Source organism: Phallusia mammillata, chromosome 4, assembly GCF_965637545.1.
Source record: "Phallusia mammillata chromosome 4, kaPhaMamm4.hap1.1, whole genome shotgun sequence".
In the NCBI taxonomy this organism is placed as follows: Eukaryota; Metazoa; Chordata; class Ascidiacea; order Phlebobranchia; family Ascidiidae; genus Phallusia; species Phallusia mammillata.
The window spans coordinates 11,114,932-11,135,257 of record NC_137255.1 but is presented as its reverse complement, the minus strand read 5'-3'; the positions used below and the strand labels follow the sequence as shown (position 1 = coordinate 11,135,257).

General features: G+C 41.8%; 1 protein-coding gene and 1 long non-coding RNA gene across 2 annotated transcripts; one reads left to right on the top strand and one right to left on the bottom strand.

Annotated features, from left to right (window-relative positions):
* The first annotated feature begins 3,053 nt into the window (after positions 1 to 3,053).
* Positions 3,054 to 4,601, top strand: LOC145225120 (uncharacterized). Its single transcript, XR_013859809.1, has 3 exons — positions 3,054 to 3,328; positions 3,492 to 3,564; positions 3,744 to 4,601. It is a non-coding gene; the product is annotated as an uncharacterized LOC145225120 (long non-coding RNA).
* Positions 4,602 to 10,097: 5,496 nt separating this feature from the next.
* Positions 10,098 to 17,279, bottom strand: LOC145223452 (uncharacterized). Its single transcript, XM_080089877.1, has 3 exons — positions 17,165 to 17,279; positions 12,639 to 17,089; positions 10,098 to 12,575 (listed from the first exon to the last, which is right to left on the bottom strand). Exons 2-3 carry the CDS (start codon positions 16,660 to 16,662, stop codon positions 10,771 to 10,773), a joined length of 5,829 nt encoding a protein of 1,942 aa, XP_079946003.1. The 5' UTR covers positions 16,663 to 17,089; positions 17,165 to 17,279; the 3' UTR covers positions 10,098 to 10,770.
* Between the last annotated feature and the right edge of the window lie 3,047 nt (positions 17,280 to 20,326).

The following is a 20,326-nucleotide window of genomic DNA, read 5'->3' as shown; positions in this document are numbered from 1 at the left end:
CCTTTTTGGTGATGAAAATATGGTAGGTCTATGTATGGTGGCCGGGAGCTGCTGGTGCCGTTGGGAGCATTGTCGGCCAGATCGCTAAGTTTTTGTTGATTGCAGGACTTTAGCAGGTTATGCAAAATTGCGCATAACAATGATCCGAAGACAGCGTGTGACATCACAGACAAGACAAAAAGCATTGCGATTGTGCGCGAACAATTGCATTTTTTTAAGTTTTTATGCAATTGAAGTTATTGTTTAGCAATGGAGACAGTCGATTCTCAATTCCACTTTGATTCAAACTTATTCAATGGCACAAACCGCGGACGTCGTGGCACAAACTGATCAGATTATAGAATTACTTTCAACCTTTTCGCGGTCCCCCTAAAATTGCCTCACGGACCCAAATAAACTAAAAGGACCGCAGAACCCAGTTTAGGAACCTCTGATTGTAAGAAAAAAAATTGCAGTTTGTGGTTCTGTTTCTACTTACAATAACACAGAAGTCCCACAAGGTGTTTATTAAGAAAATGCAAGAGTTTTGTAATTGCGTAATCGTTTTAGCTCCAGTTCTTCGGGAGCATTTTGTCGCCTGACCATATATGACTTTCTAGCATTGACCTGCAGGACAAAATATCCACTTAATCAGTGGATCAAAGAAGTAAGTAATGTAATTTTCGACAACATTTGACCTAAAACATATCAACACACATTTCCTAGGGACAGATGAGACGGTGACAAAAGCGTTCGCTATGTTAAAGGGTGAAAACATCGGCAATGTAGTTGTTATGAAAACTCACCAGCAATATGTATTCAGCACAAATGCGCACCCAAAGCCCGATACTTGTCTGAATTACAAGGTAGATGCTAATTTAAACCATAACTTACACGACTTATAGTGCAATAAATGTTTCAAAAAGAGATCTCGCTGCAATTCGCATATGCGCCGACGTAACAATCATAAAACTTTGTCCCATCGAGTTGCCCGGTGCCGGTCCGCGAGGAGTTAGTTACGGGGTTTCGGCCCCCTTTGCATGAACTATATAGGCTCGCTAGTTCGGGACTACTTATTTTCACAGCTGAAAAGAAAGCTGGTTGAGCTGGTGGTGCATTTAACTGCTTTCAAACGTTTAAAATGCAAATATAGGATATTTGAGGATTGGAGGACATATGTTCTCCAAACAGCGGACGCGTGATATATATCATTCACTATGATCCTAAATTCTAAATGCTATACGTCAGTGGTTCATAATAGACATTTTAGCTCTGGGTATATGACCTGTCAAGTTGATAAAAGATTGACCATATACCAACAGGTTTATAAAAGCTGTGGAACTTTTGTTTACGTTTTTATTTGTCATAATAAAGGTACCTAACTAGCAGTCTTTTACCTGCTAACGTAGCTAGTCCAGGTGGAAGCGGTGATAAGAGTCCGGGGGACAACGACTCCTTTTTGCGTACGAAGTAGGCGCTCTAGTTCCTCGACTAACAGTAGAACTAGAGTTAAAGTAACTACGCAGCTCGCGCGTCTTGCTATTCAACAGACAGCACAGAAGCAGGAGCTAGCCAAACGGCACGAAGAAATGAAAAGGCGAAGCGCCGAGGAAGAGATTCGTCACGCTGAAGAAGATATGCGTCGCGCTGAAGAGGAACAGCGCCAGAAGGACGACTTGGAGATGCTAGAACTGCAGCACCAGCTACAAGCCGCAGAGGTTGAAGAAAAGGTTTGGGACGAGATGTCAGGAAACACGGAGTACGTGACAGTGAAGGAAGGTTCTGGTGAAACGACCACGCCTCCCCAAGAGAAGACTCTCGAGGACCAGCGTCGCGTTCTGTTCACGTCACCACCTGTCACGTCGCAGCGAAGCAAGCCCTCCGGACCAGCGGTATGTGGTTGACTGTATTGCTCCGCCTAAATCCCTGTCGCAAAATGCGCCTAAAATTTAGGGCTACCATATTTCCATCCCCAAAAAGGAGAACACATTGTTGAAAAGAACATGAAAAAATACTTAAGGGGCCCAAAAAATTAAAGCCTCTAAAGTTAGACGGTGTTGAATTATAATTCGGATAAAGTTTGAAGTTTATCACATCACCACACTAAAATAACTTTGTTTTTTGGAAAAAAAATCACCATGTATTCTTTGCAAAATAAGCTGAAGATTAATATTTGGCTGTTTTCAAAGGCATAATTGTCACTTATGTAGTTGATAAATTATAAATTCTTTGAAAAGGAGGACATTTGGGTACTTATTCTAGTCCTCGGAGGACAACTTGGTTTTTGGTAAAAAGGAGGACATGTCCTCCAAAAAGAGGACGTTTGGTAGGCCTACTAAAATTAAATCTTCGTTTGACGAAAGAGGTTGTTTCACAGCTACAAACCCAATTGTAAATAATATTTGTACATGTGATTCAGTCAAGACAACTGGCGTGCATGACACTGAGATTGCATCACTTGTAAAGCACATAAACATACCGAAGCCTTAAGTTGTCGTTTTTGATGGCAATCCAATGGACTATTAGAAGTTTGTTCGCAATTTCGATTCTCGTATCGACGACAAGGTCGGTGACGACGGTGCCAAATTGTCATATTTGGCGCAGCATTGTGATGGCAAGGCCCGTAAATTGATTGAACACTGCTTTAGACTAAAGGAAAACGGGTACCAACAAGCGAGACAGTTACTGTATGACCACTTTGGCAAGTCACATATAATCGCTCATGCATGTGTAAGGTGTGTTGTCAATGGTCTAGAATTGCGACCGAACGATGCTGCTGGTTTAAAATATTAAAATGTGAAACCACACAAGCCAGGATATTTAGGTATTTAACGTACAGCAAATGACATATCAATGTTTTTCAGGCTATACAGCATATAACATTTATATTTTTGCAGGCTTTACAGCATATAACATTTATATTTTTGCAGGATATAACATTTTAAATTTTGCAGGTTTTACAGCAAATTCAATTTAACTTGTTCTGTTTTTTTATTTTTCAGGTTAGAACTTAATTTGTTTTAGTTTTAGGAGTGTTAAGAACTTGTTTTGTTTTACAGGATTAGGGATTTTAGTAAAGTTTATTACAAGCTGTTTTTGTTTTTCTGGATAATGGGTTTTTGCAGTTGTTAAATGTTGTTTGGTATTCGAAACCTTTTCTTCTGTTTTGCAGGGTCTTATAGTGTTTAAAAGAATGTATTTTTCAGGTTGTATGTTTGCTGTTTTAAATTTTCTTGTTTGACAGGTTATAGAATATAAGCTACTGCCATTTTAATTACTAATGTTTATTGCTTTTTTTACAGGTTTTACAAAACATCATGTTTTGTTTTTCAGTTCAATACAAAAATAGGTAATTTGTTTCTATAGGTGTTTAGTGTTACATTTTTTGTGCAAGCATTGAAACCAAATGACAAAGGAAAACCAAAGGCCGCGAGCTTTTGTCAATCATTTTCTCGTACATGCAAGTTATTTTTAAAAACACATGAAAAATCAGTTTTTCGATTTGTATTTAGATGCACCAGGCGAAATGACGTCATACCCATTCGAGCGAATACTGATTGCAACGAGGATCTACGCAGAAAAAAGGTAATTGTGGTTGACATAATTATGCTTGGGATAATAATGTTAGTTGTTGTAAAACCCTTCTTTAAATGACTCTATTGTATTTTTAAATTGACTAATTCTGGGTGTACTTACATGAATGTGTTAACTTTACTTGTTTTAGGTTTTGGTTTATTCCAATAACAAATGTTGTTTTGTTTCAGACGCCTACACCACTTGTTCGAGCTCACCGTTCGCGCATAGCAGTCTTCAACTGGGGAAATCCTCTAGTGACGTTTCTATTGTCGGCCAATCCATCTGATGACGTCAACCGAACCCTACAATCCAACTGAACACCGACCGTTATTCGGGGCTAGGCAAGTTCTTTGTCACATGGGCACAAAGTCATGACTTCCAGCTACGGTTCTATTCGGTGGTAATTCCAACAACAATACCTACAGAGAAATGCAACGCAACCGTTCCCATGAAACTGGAACTTTAGCCAATAAGTATATAAATGTTATTTTATTGTGACATGTTTCAAACGTGACATCACTAATTTTGATGCTTAGAAACATGTACAGATTTTAACTTTATTTCTGCAGTGATATTATTTGTAAAGAAAAGTTGTTTGTAACAAAGTTTGTGTTTTTATTCTTGGAGGTGGTTGAAAAGTGTTTTGTGGGCAGCTAAAATTGTTCACTATGCTGACAGTACCTTGTTCCTTTGTTCTGTTTGTATTTAATTAAATCGCTAAAAGCATGCTGCTACTTTCCTCATTCCATATTTCCGCAAGTTCCTAAATTTACTTCGTTCTAATTATCGGGCTATAAATGAGTCCTTGTGCAGATGTATGATTTAGCGTAGTGTGTGCAGATATTCGAAAAAAATGTATTGCTGTTTTGTTAAGCAGCCGCGCTACTTCTGGTAAGAGCCAGCAATGCAAAATATATTTTGTAAATAAAGCACCAGACACGCTTCGGTGCAAACGATTGTTAAATCGCCACGAGCTAACCCATGATATGTAACGGAAGCTTGTCTTAACGCAAAACCGACGTTGTAATTAGAAAATAACAGCCAATTTTAAGCCTCCGGCAAAGCTACCACCACACGCTCAGACCACTTTATTTTCAGTCATTAGACATGTTTAAATATAATGCAGAACAGGAGTGGCTAAAAAAATTTTATAAAAGAGTTTTTGACCAGTGTCAAACACGTGACGCCCGGTTGTTGACAAATATTGCTGTACATGTTAAGATAAAGCAGGGTTCACCAAACTTTTTTCACAGCGGGCCGGATAAGTTCAATAATGAATGGGAAGGGCCGCTTAGTTTACATGCCGTAACGCCTTGTTTCCAAATTTCGCTCGCGCGGCGGTATTTTTAGGATCGCCTAGAGATGGTCGTGACAATCTTATTTGGAGTCCGATAATGCGACTGTTGAATTGTAATCTTTTGAACAATGGTCCCATAATACGTCACAACAACAAAGAAGGCGATCGTTTGGGCACGATAATACTTCTAGTGTGACAACTATACCTTGATTATTACTTGTAGTCTTGTCTGTGGTGTGACAAACTGGTTTTGGATCCTATCTTGGCGTTATCCTTTGGAACTAGTTAAAATAATTCTACATGTCGGGGCAAGATAAAGGATTTAAGTACCAATTCGACCCCTGGGATAAAGTAACGAAAAGTTACGTCAGTAGGGATACGTTCCTTTAGGTTTTTACTTAGCTGGGTTCCCAGCAAGAAAACCTTGTTGGTAAAGATATTGTTAACCGTACATTTGTGACGAACCATAGCTTTTTGCCATTGTATATAACTTTCCTAAACGCTGGTGGGTATGGTTTCGAATTCTCTCCTGCAATTTTATATTTGGATTCAACAGAATATGGCAAACATATAGAATCGATATATAGCGAACAACAATCATTGAAAAAATGCGTCAGGAAAGAAAATAATATTATTCAATGCCTTCGGGAACTACACATTTTCTTCGTCATCGCTGCTTTTAACTATTTTGGAAATGTCTGTATCAATTGGAATTCCTCCTATAACCAGCATTTCGTCAACTTTAATATATTCTTCGTATGTTTTTTCGGTAAACCCATGTGGAATTTCCTCAGGCAAAAAAACAACAAATGGCTGATCACAAACTGTTGATGAAAGAGCACGAAAAAAACAAGATTGAATTGTTTCTACAGAAACATCGTTCCACGATGCACTAATGAAATTGACCGCATCAGCAATGGATACAGATCGGACCACCTCCGCTGCTGTGGCCCTTTCGTTTGCTTCTATTAAAGTTGAAACTTTTTGGAGCATACGGCCTCGGTAACGATGCTTCAATTTTTGAATTATGCCCTGATGAAGTGGGTGAACAAATGGAGATATGTTCGAGGGAAAAAAGACAAATTCAATGCACTTGAATTCTTTACCATCAATTTTATAAGTCAAGAAGTTGTCTAAAAGGAAGCAGATTTTTTTGTTTTGTTTTTGCAGATGGTCGTCAATGCCTTTAAACCAATCCTGGAAGAGCACTGAATTCACCCAGGCATTGCTATTGGACGAAAGTTTCTTGATTCCAGTGATACGATGGGTTTCCTTGTGCTTTCCAATTACTAATAGCTTTAGTTTATCGGATCCATCCATGTTCGTCGCTATTAAAATATTCAGGTGTTCTGTGAATTTTTGGTCGACAACCAAAGTTTCTTTCTCAGGAAGCTTACGAAAATAGGGGCCCGTTTCATCACAACTGTAAATGTCTGAAGCTGAGTATCGGGTTTTGATGTTTGCCCAAATAGAGGTCTTCCAGTCTTGGGCGGTTTTAAAGTCACAGTAACTTTGACTTTCACAGTGTCCTAATAACTTAATAGCGTGGCGTTCCCTCCAACGAACCACCCAGCTCAGCGACGGAACAAAATCCACGCCCAAAATTTAAATAGCCAGGTCCTTCGCTTTTTGACGCAACATAGTACCATTTACGACAAGCCCTTTACTTTTGGCTAGGCTAAACCATTCAAGCAATGCATCACCAATATCTTCATGCGTCTGTCGTCTAGCCCTTTTTCGACAAAGTTTTACGCGACTTTGAAACTCAGTTAAAAGCTTATCTTTTGAATGTACAATACGAGAAACCTGGGTTTGGGACACCTCAAACTTTTGAGCCACTGCGCGTTGCGTTGCTCCCTCGTTCGTTGCTTCAATAACTTGAATTTTTTCGTTTAGAGAAAGTTCGTGTCGCTTCCTTGGCATTGCACTTTTCCTAAGTTTCCACGTTACTATTCAAGTCTTCAATTTACCTGCAATGGGGAAAACAAAAAATGCAGCTCAAAACGACAAGGCACAAATCATTTAAAATACACATCCTTCTATAACACAAACACGGTTTATCCGAACGACCTATTAAAAAAATAAAACCAATCAAGTTGGTTTGATAAAAAAAGTCCTACGAAAGGTATTAAAAAAGGTCAACAAGCAGTACAATCTTCTGGTTAGGTGATACAAAACGGACTGTTTATCGTTTTTATCGTGGTTTCATAGGCCTGCTGAATGTCTTGTACACCAATTTTACGGCAAAAACTTGAATATTAAGTTTAATTTGACGTAGGTATGCAACTTTCAGTCTCAATTAAAAACTTGTGCGCTTATTTCACAGCTGAAAACATGAGTTAAGTTCAGACGCTTGCCGCAGTTTTTGCTACTGCAAACCCAGCTGAATGCATGCGACTGTCTGACTGCAACCCTGTTTCGGCAAAAAACAACCGTCTTACACCTTTCACAGCGCCGGTTCAAAGCGCTAAAATCTTATCGCTTGAACTAGCGCGAGGGTGTCAAACTAAAATTGCTACGGGGTTGAAATGAGAGTTTTGCTTCAGGAAAGCACTCTAAAACCTATTCTCATTTTTCTCTCTCAACCAATATACTAAAAAATAGTTCATCTATTCTAAAAGAAATTATTTTAAGTTAACTCAGAAACAAGAATATGTCAGTTACGGCAAATTATAAAGTTTCAGTGGAATCGCATTGTTAGCCCAGTGATGATGATACCAAAGCGGAAAAAATCCAGCCGAATCTATTTTACGGTATCGCTATCCAATAATGCAAACTTTTTTTGGAACATTTTCATTGTTACGACAGAACCACAAATCGTCCATGTGTCCAGTTTACGGTTTCCTTTGTCTCCGTACGTTCTGTTTGGATATACTTTGTTGCAGAGATGAGCTAAATTAGTTGTAAGTAAGTTAAGTTGTGCTGTGGTGGATGAATTTTAAATGCTGTCAGTTAGATTATTTTTACTGTTTGCAGTGTAACGTAGGAAACTGAAGAAAATAAATTAGCAAACTGAAGAAATAAAATTAGAATATTCCGGATAATCGAATGTTCCGGATAAACGAATATTCCGGATAAACGAATATTCCGTTTAATCGAATATTCTGGATAAACGAATATTCCGTTTAATCGAATATTCTGGATAAACGAATATTCCGGGTAGACGAATATTCCGGATAATCGAATATTCAGTTTAATCGAATATTCCGGATAAACGAATATTCCGGACAAACGAATATTCCGTTTAATCGAATATTCCGGATAAACGAATATTCCGTTTAATCGAATACTCCGGATAATCGAATGTTCCGTTTAATCGAATATTCCGTTTAATCGAATATTCCGGATAAGCGAATATTCCGGATAATGGAATATTCCGTTTATTCGAATATTCCTTTTAATCGAATATTCAGGATAATGGAATATTCCGTTTAATCGAATATTCCGGATAAACGAATATTCCGGATAATCGAATATTCGGATAAGCGAATATTCCGGATAATCGAATATTCCGTTTAATCGAATATTCCGTTTAATCGAATATTCCGGATAAACGAATATTCCGGATAAGCGAATATTCCGGATAATGGAATATTCCGTTTAATCGAATATTTCGGATAATCGAATATTCCGTTTAATCAAATATTCCGTTTAATCGAATATTCCGGATAAACGAATATTCCGTTTAATAGAATATTCCGGATGAACGAATATTCCGGATAAGCGAATATTTCGGATAATCGAATATTCCGTTTAATCGAATATTCCGTTTAATCGACAATTCCGTTTAAACGAATATTCCCGATAAATTTCGGATAATCGAATAAAAACAAAAACAAATGGCTGATCACAAACTGATGATGAAAGAGTACGAAACAAACAGGATTGGATTGTTTTTACAGAAACATTGTTCCACGTAGCACTAATGAAATTGACCGCATCTGCAATAGTTACAGATCGGACCACCTCCGCTGCTGTGGCCTTTTCGTTTGCTCCTATTGAAGTTGAAACTTTTTGGTGCATGCGGCCTCGGTAACGATGTTTTAAGACTTATACCCTGGTGAAGTGGGTGAACAAATGGAGATATGTTCGGCGGAAAAAAGACAAATTCAATCCACTTGAATTCTTTACCATCCATTTTATGAGCCAAGCAGCTGTCTAAAAGGAAGCAGATTGTTTTGTTTTTGCAGATGGTCGTCAATGCCTTTAAACCAATCCTGGAAGAGCAGTGAATTCACCCAGGCATTGCTATTGGACGAATACTTAACAGAAAGTTTCTTGATTCCAGTGATACGATGGGTTTCCTTGTGCTTTCCAACTACTAACAGCTTTAGGTTATCGGATCCATCCATGTTCGTCGCTATTAAAATATCAAAAAATTAAAAGTTTTATTCGACAACCAAAGTTACTTTCTCATGAAGCTTACGAAAATAGAGGTCCGTTTCGTCACAACTGTAAATGTCTGAAGCTGAGTATCGGGTTTCTCCTGTTGTCGCTTCAACTTCATAGCGTGGCGTTCTCTCCAGAGAACCCAGCTCAGCGTCGGCATAAATCGACCCCCGAAATCAATATAGCATGGTCCGTTGCTTTTTGGGGTCACCGACAAGGTCCTTACTCTTGGCAAGTACCATTCCAAAAGTGCATCACCAATATGTTCGTACGTCTGTTGTCTAGCCCTTTTGCAGCAAGGTTATACGTTGCTTTGATACTTGGTAAAAAGCTTATCTTTTGAATGCACAATGTGCGACACTTGCGCCTGTGATACCCCCAACTGTTGAGATACTTTCAGAGCTCCCTGGTCCAGTGCTTTAATTACTTATTGTCATTCAGTGGAAGTTCGTGTCGCCTCCTTGCCATTGTGTGGATTCTTTGCATTAGGTCGCCTCCTTTGCATTTTAAGTTGATGGCTACTGTTGCGCTGTCTTTTGTTATCGGAAGGCGTGACTCCATGCGCCTCCAGACAGCACAGCAGGGGCGATCGCTTGTGTCCTAAAACTGTCTTTAACGCGCCTTTCCTTGCGCTCAAACTCCAAGACGCCAAGAGCTATATAACGAACTCTTTTATTCTACAATATGGCCGATAGATGGCGCTCGAGATTACGGCAGCACGGCAAGTACAAGGGTCAAAAGGCGGTTTCTACAAAAAATGTTCAAATTAAGACAAGGCAACAGAAGTCGAATTTCAATGACATTTACGCTTACCAAACTATTAGAGGACTGGAGTCGTTTAAATGCAAGCGATCAGTAGAAGGTGTGTAAACACAGCATCTAATAACATCACACATAAACATCACTTAATCACACTAGTGACGGACGGCAAACTTTAAGCAACAATAATCTTACCGGAATAACACAGTTCGGTTCAGAATAACACGGGTTGGACGACGGCGGAATTCACGTCTGAATACAGGTTTCACATAAATTCAAATCCAAAAGGTTAACAACAAGGTTTAACATATGCTTACCGATCACTAAATATTCAAGTCAAACATTGGACGATTCAGTTTCTAAACAGCATAATTTTCCTGTTCGTTACACAAAAAACAAACATAATTGACCAGTTAAAAAACGCATGCAGACGCTGTAAGTTCCAGTCACTAATAAACACGAGGCGGTCTCGCTTACAAGACGTGATACCAATAAACAATGCCAAAGTTGTGACATCACAATCACCGATAGTGTGACAAACAATGTTGCAGGTGGCACAACACTGCGTCATACACAGGAATCAAGACCACTGGCGGGAAACAGAGAAAACATAAACATATGTACAAGGCGATGTAACACTCCCACCCAAAATGTGGGAACAACGTGACACATTTTTTCAAAAACAACATCGCCAATCGCGCGTGCATCGCAATGAGGCGATGATTTCTTGTCGGACAGTTTCTGTTGTGAGAACTCAATTCGGCTTCCATCTAGCAGTCCGAGCTGCGAATGCTCGGTGAGGTCGGTGTTAAGCTCTCGTCAGAATCAACGATGCGGCAAAGCTTGGCGATCGGCCGTTGGAGCACACCACCGCTCGTCCGTACAAGCACAGTGCGTACCCTTTGAGATTCGTCGGGATAAGTGCGGACAACACGGCCGATCAACCACCTTGAACGGCATTTGGAATCGTCCACCAGTAGAACGATGTCGTCCTCCTTAAAGTTCGGCTGGCTCTCGTGCCATTTGGAACGAGTAGCAACGGCGGGCAAGTACTCCTGCACAAATCGGCGCCAGAACTGGTCGGCTAGAAACTGTACTTGCCGCCACCGACGTCTTGTGTAGCAGTCCTTCTCATCGGTAATTGTCGGTGGCATATTCGGGGAACTTCTCATCAGCAACAGATGATTCGGGGTCAGCGGCTCTTCATCCCTGTGATCAAACCTCACAGGTATCAGGGGTCTAGAATTGATTATAGCCTCAGCTTCCACAAGTAATGTCTCCAAAGCTTCGTCAGTCATCACTTGGGAGGACGTAATTGAAGACAGGATTCGGCGAACAGACCGTATCATCCGTTCCCATGCCCCACCCATGTGGCTCGCAGCAGGGGGATTGAAAATCCACGACGTTCCTTTCTGGTGGAGAAATTCAGTAATTTGACACTGGTTCCAGGCTCGTAGTGACTCTCGCAGGATGCGCTCTGCGCCAACAAAGTTTGTACCGTTATCGCTGTAGACGTGAACGGGTGCTCCACGGCGCCCGATGAAACGACGAAAGGCAGCAATAAACGAATCGGTAGACAAACTGTGGGTGACTTCCAAGTGTACAGCACGGATTGTAAGACAAGTGAATATGCAGCCGTACCGTTTAATTTCACTGCGCCCTTGTTTCACCAAAAATGGTCCAAAATAATCAATTCCGACATTTGAGAACGGAGGTTCAGCAACACCAAGACGGGCCGGTGGTAGATCAGCCATCATTTGCTGTCCTGGTCTAGCACTGCGACGACGACAGGGCAAACATCTTCCAAGAACGCGACGAACAGCAACGCCGCCCTTTGCAATCCAGTATTTTTTTCTAATAGATGTCCAAGTGTGCGCTAAACCAGAGTGTCCAACGCTTTCATGGTGCGCCTGAATCAATAGGTCAGTAAGATGTGAAGAATCAGGCAGAATTGCCGGGTGGCGGGAATTGTAGTCAACAGGAGCCTTTGCTAAGCGCCCTCCAACACGCATGAGTTGATCTTTGAGGATAGGGTTTAGCTTGTACACTGCGGAACTGCAATCGGACCTTTTCGGACAGCCTCGTTGAGTCAAAGACGATAGCAGTGAGCCGAAGTGTTTCCGTGGCACATACTTGACAAGTTCCAATTCAGCATTTTCAAGTTCACACACATCAAGAGCAGTGCGTTTGATTGACTGTCTGATCCCAGGACTCAGATAAGCCTTAAATCTGATCAACCAAGCCACTGCTTTCTTTAGCCGATGCAGATTTGAGTAATGATCGACAATGCGATCAACAGGAAAAGTCGATCTTGAAACATCGACTGCAAAGGACCCAGCAGTCCTTTCGATAAGAGGCTTAAATTCTGCGGGAAGTTCAGGGGTTGGAACTGATTGCACAGGCCAATTTTCTTCAGACTCAAAAAGGAACGACGGCCCTTTTAACCAACGACATGACCCGACGAAAGATGTGGCAGGGAATCCTCTGGAAGCATCGTTTGCAGGGTTTTCTTTAGTTGGAACGTACCTCCAGCGAGAAACGTCAGTCAACCTCTCTATCTCGGCCAAACGGTTGGCTATAAACACAGGAAAACGTTTCGTAGCGTTACGAATGCTATGTAAAACAGCAGTGGAATCACTCCAGAAGGTTGAACGGGTAATTGGCAAGTCCAGTTCCTTTCTCATCAAGCGATCAAGTTTTGCAGCAAGCACAGCGGCGGTCAATTCAAGTCGCGGGATTGTCGTGGTACTCAGCGGAGCCAGTCTGGATTTTCCAATAAGAAATGAGCATTTGACTGATCTGTTCCGGTCTTCGATTCGCATGTATGACACAGCGCCGTATGCTAACCTCGAAGCGTCGGCAAAATGATGCAGCTCGTATGTGAGTGGTGCCCTTAAGACCAATGTCTTAAAACAGCGTGGGATGGCAACGTCACGCAAATTCGGAAGGTCGTCGAGCCATTTTTTCCATTGACATGAAACCATTTCAGGAATATCATCATCCCAATCCAACTGCAGTTTACACAATTCCTGCAGTAGCAATTTTGCAGTTAAAACCACAGGAGCAACAAATCCCAGTGGATCGTATAGTGAACTGACAGTCGAGAGAATTCCTCTGCGCGTATGTGGCCTCCTCGGTAGTTCAATTTTGAACCCAAATTCATCATCGAACGCGGACCAATGCACCCCGAGAACTCGTTGCTGCGTCGTGTCGTCAAGGCAGTGTAATTTTACAATCTTCGCACGATCATCCTCGGGAATCGAGTCTAAAACCAGAGTTTCGTTAGAAAGCCACTTCGTAAGGCGAAATCCTCCTCTGGATAAAGGATCCTTTAGCTGTTGACGAACAACAATCGCTACATCTGCACTGTCAACAGATGTTAGACAATCATCAACGTAAAAATTACGTAGAACAGTCGAACGAACACGACTGTCGAAGTCACTGCCAAATTCTTCCGCAGTTTGCCTTAAACAGAAAGAAGCGCAGCTAGGGGACGATGTCGCGCCAAACAAGTGCACTTTCATCCGATGAGGTGTCGGGGAGCAGCTCAAATTCCCATCAGGCCACCACAGGAAACGGAGAGCATCGCGATCAGTGGGTTCCACGCGCACCTGATGGAACATTGCCTCAATGTCGGCAATTAGGGCAACGGGATGTGTTCGAAAACGGGTCAGAACTCCTACCAAGTTATTCACTAAGTCAGGACCCTGCATAAGACTGTCATTAAGGGAGACTCCGTTACTCTGAGCAGCACAGTCGAAAACAACACGCAGCTTGTCCGGCTTATGGGGATTAAACACGGGATGGTGTGGTAAATACCAGATGTGCTTGCCAATAGATATTTCCTTTTCAGGGACCTCTTCCGCATAGCCCCTTGATATGTAGGTCTGCACTGTATCTACATACCTTTTACAGAGGTCTTCGTTGCGCAACAACCGTCCTTTTAAACTGGCCAGACGTTTGTCAGCCATTGTGCGGCTGGCTGGTAGCGTTTCTACCCCAGCCTTCCACGGCAACGGAAGTTGAAAATGATCATCGCGGTGTTTGACAGACCTTTTCATTAAGTCGTATGCCATCCGATCTTCTCTGGATGTAGGCGCATCGAATACCGAGGTCCCGTCACTAAATTCGTTTTCCCACAGACACTTGACCTCCTGTTGGTGCATGACCCGAGCCACTTTCATGTATCGAACGTGAGCCTCATCTGTAGCGGACGAATCAAATGTAGGACCAAAGAGTGACCAGCCAAAAGGGGTTTTTACAGCACACGGACCCCCCTGTGGGTCTGAACGCGTACACAGCACGTTAAAGGCTGCAGGAACATCAGCGCCTATGAGAATCGTGACTGTTCCTCCTTCCAAATGAGGCAGGTTTAGATTTTGGAGATGTGGATATTTGTGAAGAACATTTGGCGTAGGGAAGCAATTTGGCGATACAGGAATTTTATCAATAGACAGAACTTCGTTAAGGACCAGAGGCTTTCCTCCACCAAGCGGAGTAACAGTGAAAGAGATCGTGGAACCTTGATACACTCTAGATTGATCGGTAAGCGTGCTTAAGCATATTTTTCGACCCTTACACTGTAGGCCGAGTTTGTCAATTAGTCGTTGTTCGCAAAATGTTGAAGTAGACCCTTGATCCAGGAAGGCATACGTATTTACCTCGATACCGTTATGTCTGACCGTCACCGGCACGACGTTGAGGTAGACTCCGCAGTTATTGGTGGACGCCTTCATACTAGAAACCGTTTGGGTAGTCGTTTCCATGACAGGGTTCTCAGCATTTCCGACGACCTGTTTCCTTTGAAATGCACCATGCAGCTTCGTATGATGAAAGGTGCTAATGCAACCTTCAACGGAGCACGATTCTCGACAGGGACAATTGCCGCAACGATACCCTGAACAGAGACATTTGAAACAAAGGCCATTAGAGGTTACAACCTCGCGACGTTTTTGTAAGGTCATTTTGTCGAAGTCCGGGCACGTTGACAAATCATGTGACAGTTTACAACAGACACAACACGGAGCGGGAACAGGTGGTGTGTCAGAACGTGCCCTATTAAACTTTGATGATGAGACGTTGTACGTAGCGGCTCTTGAACTCCGTTTTGGCTCGATTGGCGTTTTTTCGCGCACGACTTCGTAGACCGCTTCGGACCCAAACAGTGAATTGGCAACACGGGCGCACCGCACAACGAAACTTGTAAACACAAGGTATCCAGCTTGTCTCCCGGTTTCCTCAAGCACCTGGAAAGAGTGTTCCACCCATCTCTCTCGATACTGAAATGGAAGTTTCCGGATGAGTTGCTTCAACGTATCTAGTGAGTTTAAACTTGCGAACTCTTGGATGTCTTCCAGAGAACTACGGCATTTTTCAAGCAAGTCAGAAAAATCCATAAGTTCCTTTGGTCGACCTTGTCTAACGGGCGGAAAAAGCTTTAACCGGCGTTCGCAAGCATTGGCAACAATATGTGGTTGACCGTAATCATAATGCAGTCGGGAACGCGCCTTTGAGTAACCAGAGACTGTATCCTTGCTGTAGATTTCGAGCTTGTCTGCAACAGAATCTTCACAGTATTGGAGCAAGCAAACCAGTCGCGATTCTTCAGATTTTGTTCTGCGGTGAACATGCGACTCAATGGCTCGAACAAACGACCAGTAGTTCAACGGGTCGCCGTCGAACTTCTTGATGGCCGGCTGAGGCAGGACTATTTGTTGTTGAACGAAATCGGTGTCGGGAGCACATCGAGGCGGGGAAGAAGCACGCGGTTTGTTCATGTATGGAGGATAGGGGTCGGAATCGGTACGCGACCTTTCGACAGGTGGAACAACAGCAGGAGCGAGTATAGGCTTTATATCCATTTTCGAAATTTGCGGGCGTGACATTTTTACGGGATTTGTCGGAGTCTGGGCCACAGCGGATGACCGTGGTGGAGAATACACGGGCTCCCTGGAACAATTGCCAAGTGATGCAACCGGTGGCGACAAGTCATTAATCTGTGGTTTGTGGACGACCGGTCTACCTTCGTTCTCCAACTCCTCGTCCCAAGCAAGGACCTCAGCTTCGGCCAACGCGACTTCATTGTCCCTATTTTTTATTCTTCGTTTGGCATCGATTGCGGCCTGCTGCTTAGCGAAAGCGGCTTGCATGTCAGCTTGTTGGGTCACTAAGGCGACATCTTCGTCGAGTTGCTGTCGCGACAAGCGAGCTACGCGCATCCGTACCCTGGCCGCTTTTCGGCAACTTTCCGTCGAACCGGACGTTCGAGTACTTGCCGAACCGAGATGGGAGCTGGACGTGTAACTCGATCGAGTTTCGTGGCGACCCATGGATTTCTCGACGTTTACGAACCATTCCTGTACACGGGAATCCAGTTCACGTTTATCCTGTTGACATGCCCGTCGTGCTTGAGACATGGCTTCGTTACCTTCCTCAAAAGGGGCATACGCGGCGACGAGATCGCTGAAGGTTCTTTCAATCACTAGAACAAACTCCTTTACGAGGGTGACATTTTCGGTTTTTAGCATTAATTCTTCAATTCGCAAACAAGCTTGTTGCCAAGCGTATGAACAACTGGAAATTTTGTCCTTGTCAGTGATTTCGACAGTGGAAAGTGAGTCATGTGACTCAGGCGCAGGAATGGCGCCTTTATGAGTTTCCATTGTGAAGTTTTCCAAGCTTGACGTCGATCAACAAGCCGTGGGTGTTCAAGTGTCCAGAAGTTTGAAACGATGTTGCGCTGTCTTTTGTTATCGGAAGGCGTGACTCCATGCGCCTCCAGACAGCACAGCAGGGGCGATCGCTTGTGTCCTAAAACTGTCTTTAACGCGCCTTTCCTTGCGCTCAAACTCCAAGACGCCAAGAGCTATATAACGAACTCTTTTATTCTACAATATGGCCGATAGATGGCGCTCGAGATTACGGCAGCACGGCAAGTACAAGGGTCAAAAGGCGGTTTCTACAAAAAATGTTCAAATTAAGACAAGGCAACAGAAGTCGAATTTCAATGACATTTACGCTTACCAAACTATTAGAGGACTGGAGTCGTTTAAATGCAAGCGATCAGTAGAAGGTGTGTAAACACAGCATCTAATAACATCACACATAAACATCACTTAATCACACTAGTGACGGACGGCAAACTTTAAGCAACAATAATCTTACCGGAATAACACAGTTCGGTTCAGAATAACACGGGTTGGACGACGGCGGAATTCACGTCTGAATACAGGTTTCACATAAATTCAAATCCAAAAGGTTAACAACAAGATTTAACATATGCTTACCGATCACTAAATATTCAAGTCAAACATTGGACGATTCAGTTTCTAAACAGCATAATTTTCCTGTTCGTTACACAAAAAACAAACATAATTGACCAGTTAAAAAACGCATGCAGACGCTGTAAGTTCCAGTCACTAATAAACACGAGGCGGTCTCGCTTACAAGACGTGATACCAATAAACAATGCCAAAGTTGTGACATCACAATCACCGATAGTGTGACAAACAATGTTGCAGGTGGCACAACACTGCGTCATACACAGGAATCAAGACCACTGGCGGGAAACACAGAAAACATAAACATATGTACAAGGCGATGTAACAGCTACTTTTTCTAAAAACCTACGATACATTTCAAGTTTTTTATGTACCTATGAAAAGAAATACAAACAAATCGAGCTCATGTTAAATATGAAGCGAAAAGTCATGAAGCTGGAATAATATCATTCAACTAAACCAAATCATTTAAAAATATACATCGTACTATGCCACAACACAACCACGTTTTACCCCAAGTAACCATTAAAACAGAATATACCTGTTCAATTCTTAAAGTTGTTGTTTTTAGATCACACACGGACAAAAGAATGATTCAAGGGAACACACGCAGTATTAAATATGGCAACGAGAGGTAATTAAAACCACAAAACTACACCGGATTAAGAAATGTTGTGCCTGTGGACTTTATTCGAAATCTATAGCCTTTCCGTTTTTTCGATTTTTGGGGGTCAAAAAATCAAAGAAAAATCCGTTTTTCGGTGGATTTTCGCCGGAATATTCCAGTTTCAAACTGGTTTTGACCGGTTTCTGCCACCTACCGAACCTCCAAACCGGTTTAAACCGGCTTTTAAAATCGAAAATTTTGAATCGATTTTTGAAAAACCCTAAGGCTTTCCGTTTTTTCGATTTTTGGGGGTCAAAAGATCGAAGAAAAATCCGGTTTTCCGTGGGTTTTCGCCGGAATATTCCAGTTTCAAACCGGTCACAACCGGTTTCTGTCTCCTACCGAACCTCCAAACCGGTTTTTAAAATCGAAAATTTTGACTCGATTTTTGAAAAATCCCAAAGGGCTTTCCGTTTTTTTGATTTTTGGGGGTCAAAAAATCGAAGAAAAATCCGGTTTTCGGTGGGTTTTCGCCGGAATACACAAGTTTCAAGCCGGTTATGACCGGTTTCTGCCTCCTACCGAACCTCCAAACCGGTTTAATCGAGTTTGCGCAGTCGCTGCGCGATTGTTTACTTACACTTTCAGACATTGACGAACATTCCGAGATAAATAATTACCCTATGTTGATTGCTGTTGTGAATCGTCTACCGTTCAAGATGCAAGAGGCTTGGAAAAGGCGTGTTGAGAAAATACTCAGGGATACTGGCCGTTAACCTTTATTTGAGCATCTTGTAGATTTTTTGGAAACTGAGGATCGGATTGCAAATTCGTTGTTCAGCCGCATGCTTGATGAGCATCGCAACGAAGCTAAAGGACTCTGCACACCAGACGCGGTTGACGGTGGCGGCTAGCGATGTCAGTGCCGGCGGTGTGTGTGTGTGTGTGTGTGTGTGTGTGTGTGTGTGTTTAATGACTCCAAAATGTGAATTACTATGATGATTTTCTACACTGTCGCTATACATAGCTTGGTAAGCATTGTGTATGACGTCATAATGGCATATTGTGGTCTCATGCTTTACGTATGCTGACGTTACAAAGAGAATATAAAGACGAAGAATACAGGGGGATTTTGAAAACATTTGTAAAACAGCATTTATAATCTTTGTGACACCTTTGCCATGAGACTGTTTGGCTGAACACTGTTCCTATGCCGTTTTCCAATGTTTCGGTTTCGGCCCGAACTTTTTACGCATTTTGAGTGACTCTTTGGAATGTCATAAATGAGTTTCCCTGCATCAACAGCACAATGTTTAGTTGTAAACCTCCACCAGAAAGAAAATTTCGATTCGGCTGAAATTATTCGGGGTCATGGCCAGTGGCGTAGGCAGACGAAAATTTTGGGAGGGGCCAAATAATTTGCTGTCTAATAAAACTTTTTGCTTGTGCTCGGCGTAAGGCGTGCTTTTACCAAACACGTGACTTGCCAAACTTTGGTTCGCCGGGACAGCCAAACGCTTTATTGATTTATTCCAGATCTACATACACAGTGGCGGCTCGTGCCTAAAATTTGTGGGGGTGCTGCCCCCACAAATTTTAGCCTCTACTGAACATATATAAGTTGGCAATATATTGAAAAGCTACATTTCTAGTTTTCTAGCCATTTGTTTTGTGCAGAAAAACAAGTAATACAAATCTTAATTAGCAACTCCATTGTGACGTAATTTTTGTTACGCAATAATGTACACGAGTGTAAACAGCAGACGGCATCATTTGTGTATTTTGTTTACTCGCACAGCGACCGTTCAGTAATAATGAGAAAAACAAAAGCACACGTGGCACAGCTTCGAAACGAAGCGGTTGTAAATACGGTAAAACACAACAGGAATATAGAAAAAATAGATATAAATGAGATCGAAGTATTTCAGTTCGACAACAAAAATTGTCATGTTTCATTTAAGTAAATTTAGTCACAGTCTGCGTTTTCAACATATTCTATGACACTTCACAGATTATTGTGACAAAAAAAAACTAGCCATACAGCTTTTTATTGGTATCATAACTAACAAATTTAACAACCACATTACATTGGTTTCAGAACTTGTTATTTTAAACATCTTTCTTGAATTTTTGTGTACAGACTATTAATTGTATTTTAGTTTCTTAACTGCTATAATTGCTGCTTGCTGGCAAATAGCTTATAATTTCTTTTTTAAGTGCAAAACGCCTTCAAGCTTTAAAATTTACAACACTCTCACTTAAATTTAAACCATATTATTAAATCTTGTGCTTCCTTTTTCCAACCAAAATGAATCATGAAGTTATAGTTTGGGCATGATATTTGATAGCTTCTTCCTTAATCCCAACTGATAACTAAGAAACTGTTTTTCTATTTAGTACTAGCACTGCAAGTGCAAGTCTTTTGGAAATATTGGTGTT

Bases quoted from the DNA above. Each gene is read 5' to 3' on its own strand.
- LOC145223452 (XM_080089877.1), bottom strand. From the start codon at position 16,662: ATGGAAACTCATAAAGGCGCCATTCCTGCGCCTGAGTCACATGACTCA. The intron at 12,576-12,638 runs GTGATTCCACTG...CTGTGTTTATAG, and splicing joins TACCCGTTCAACCTTCTGGA to CCAACCGTTTGGCCGAGATA.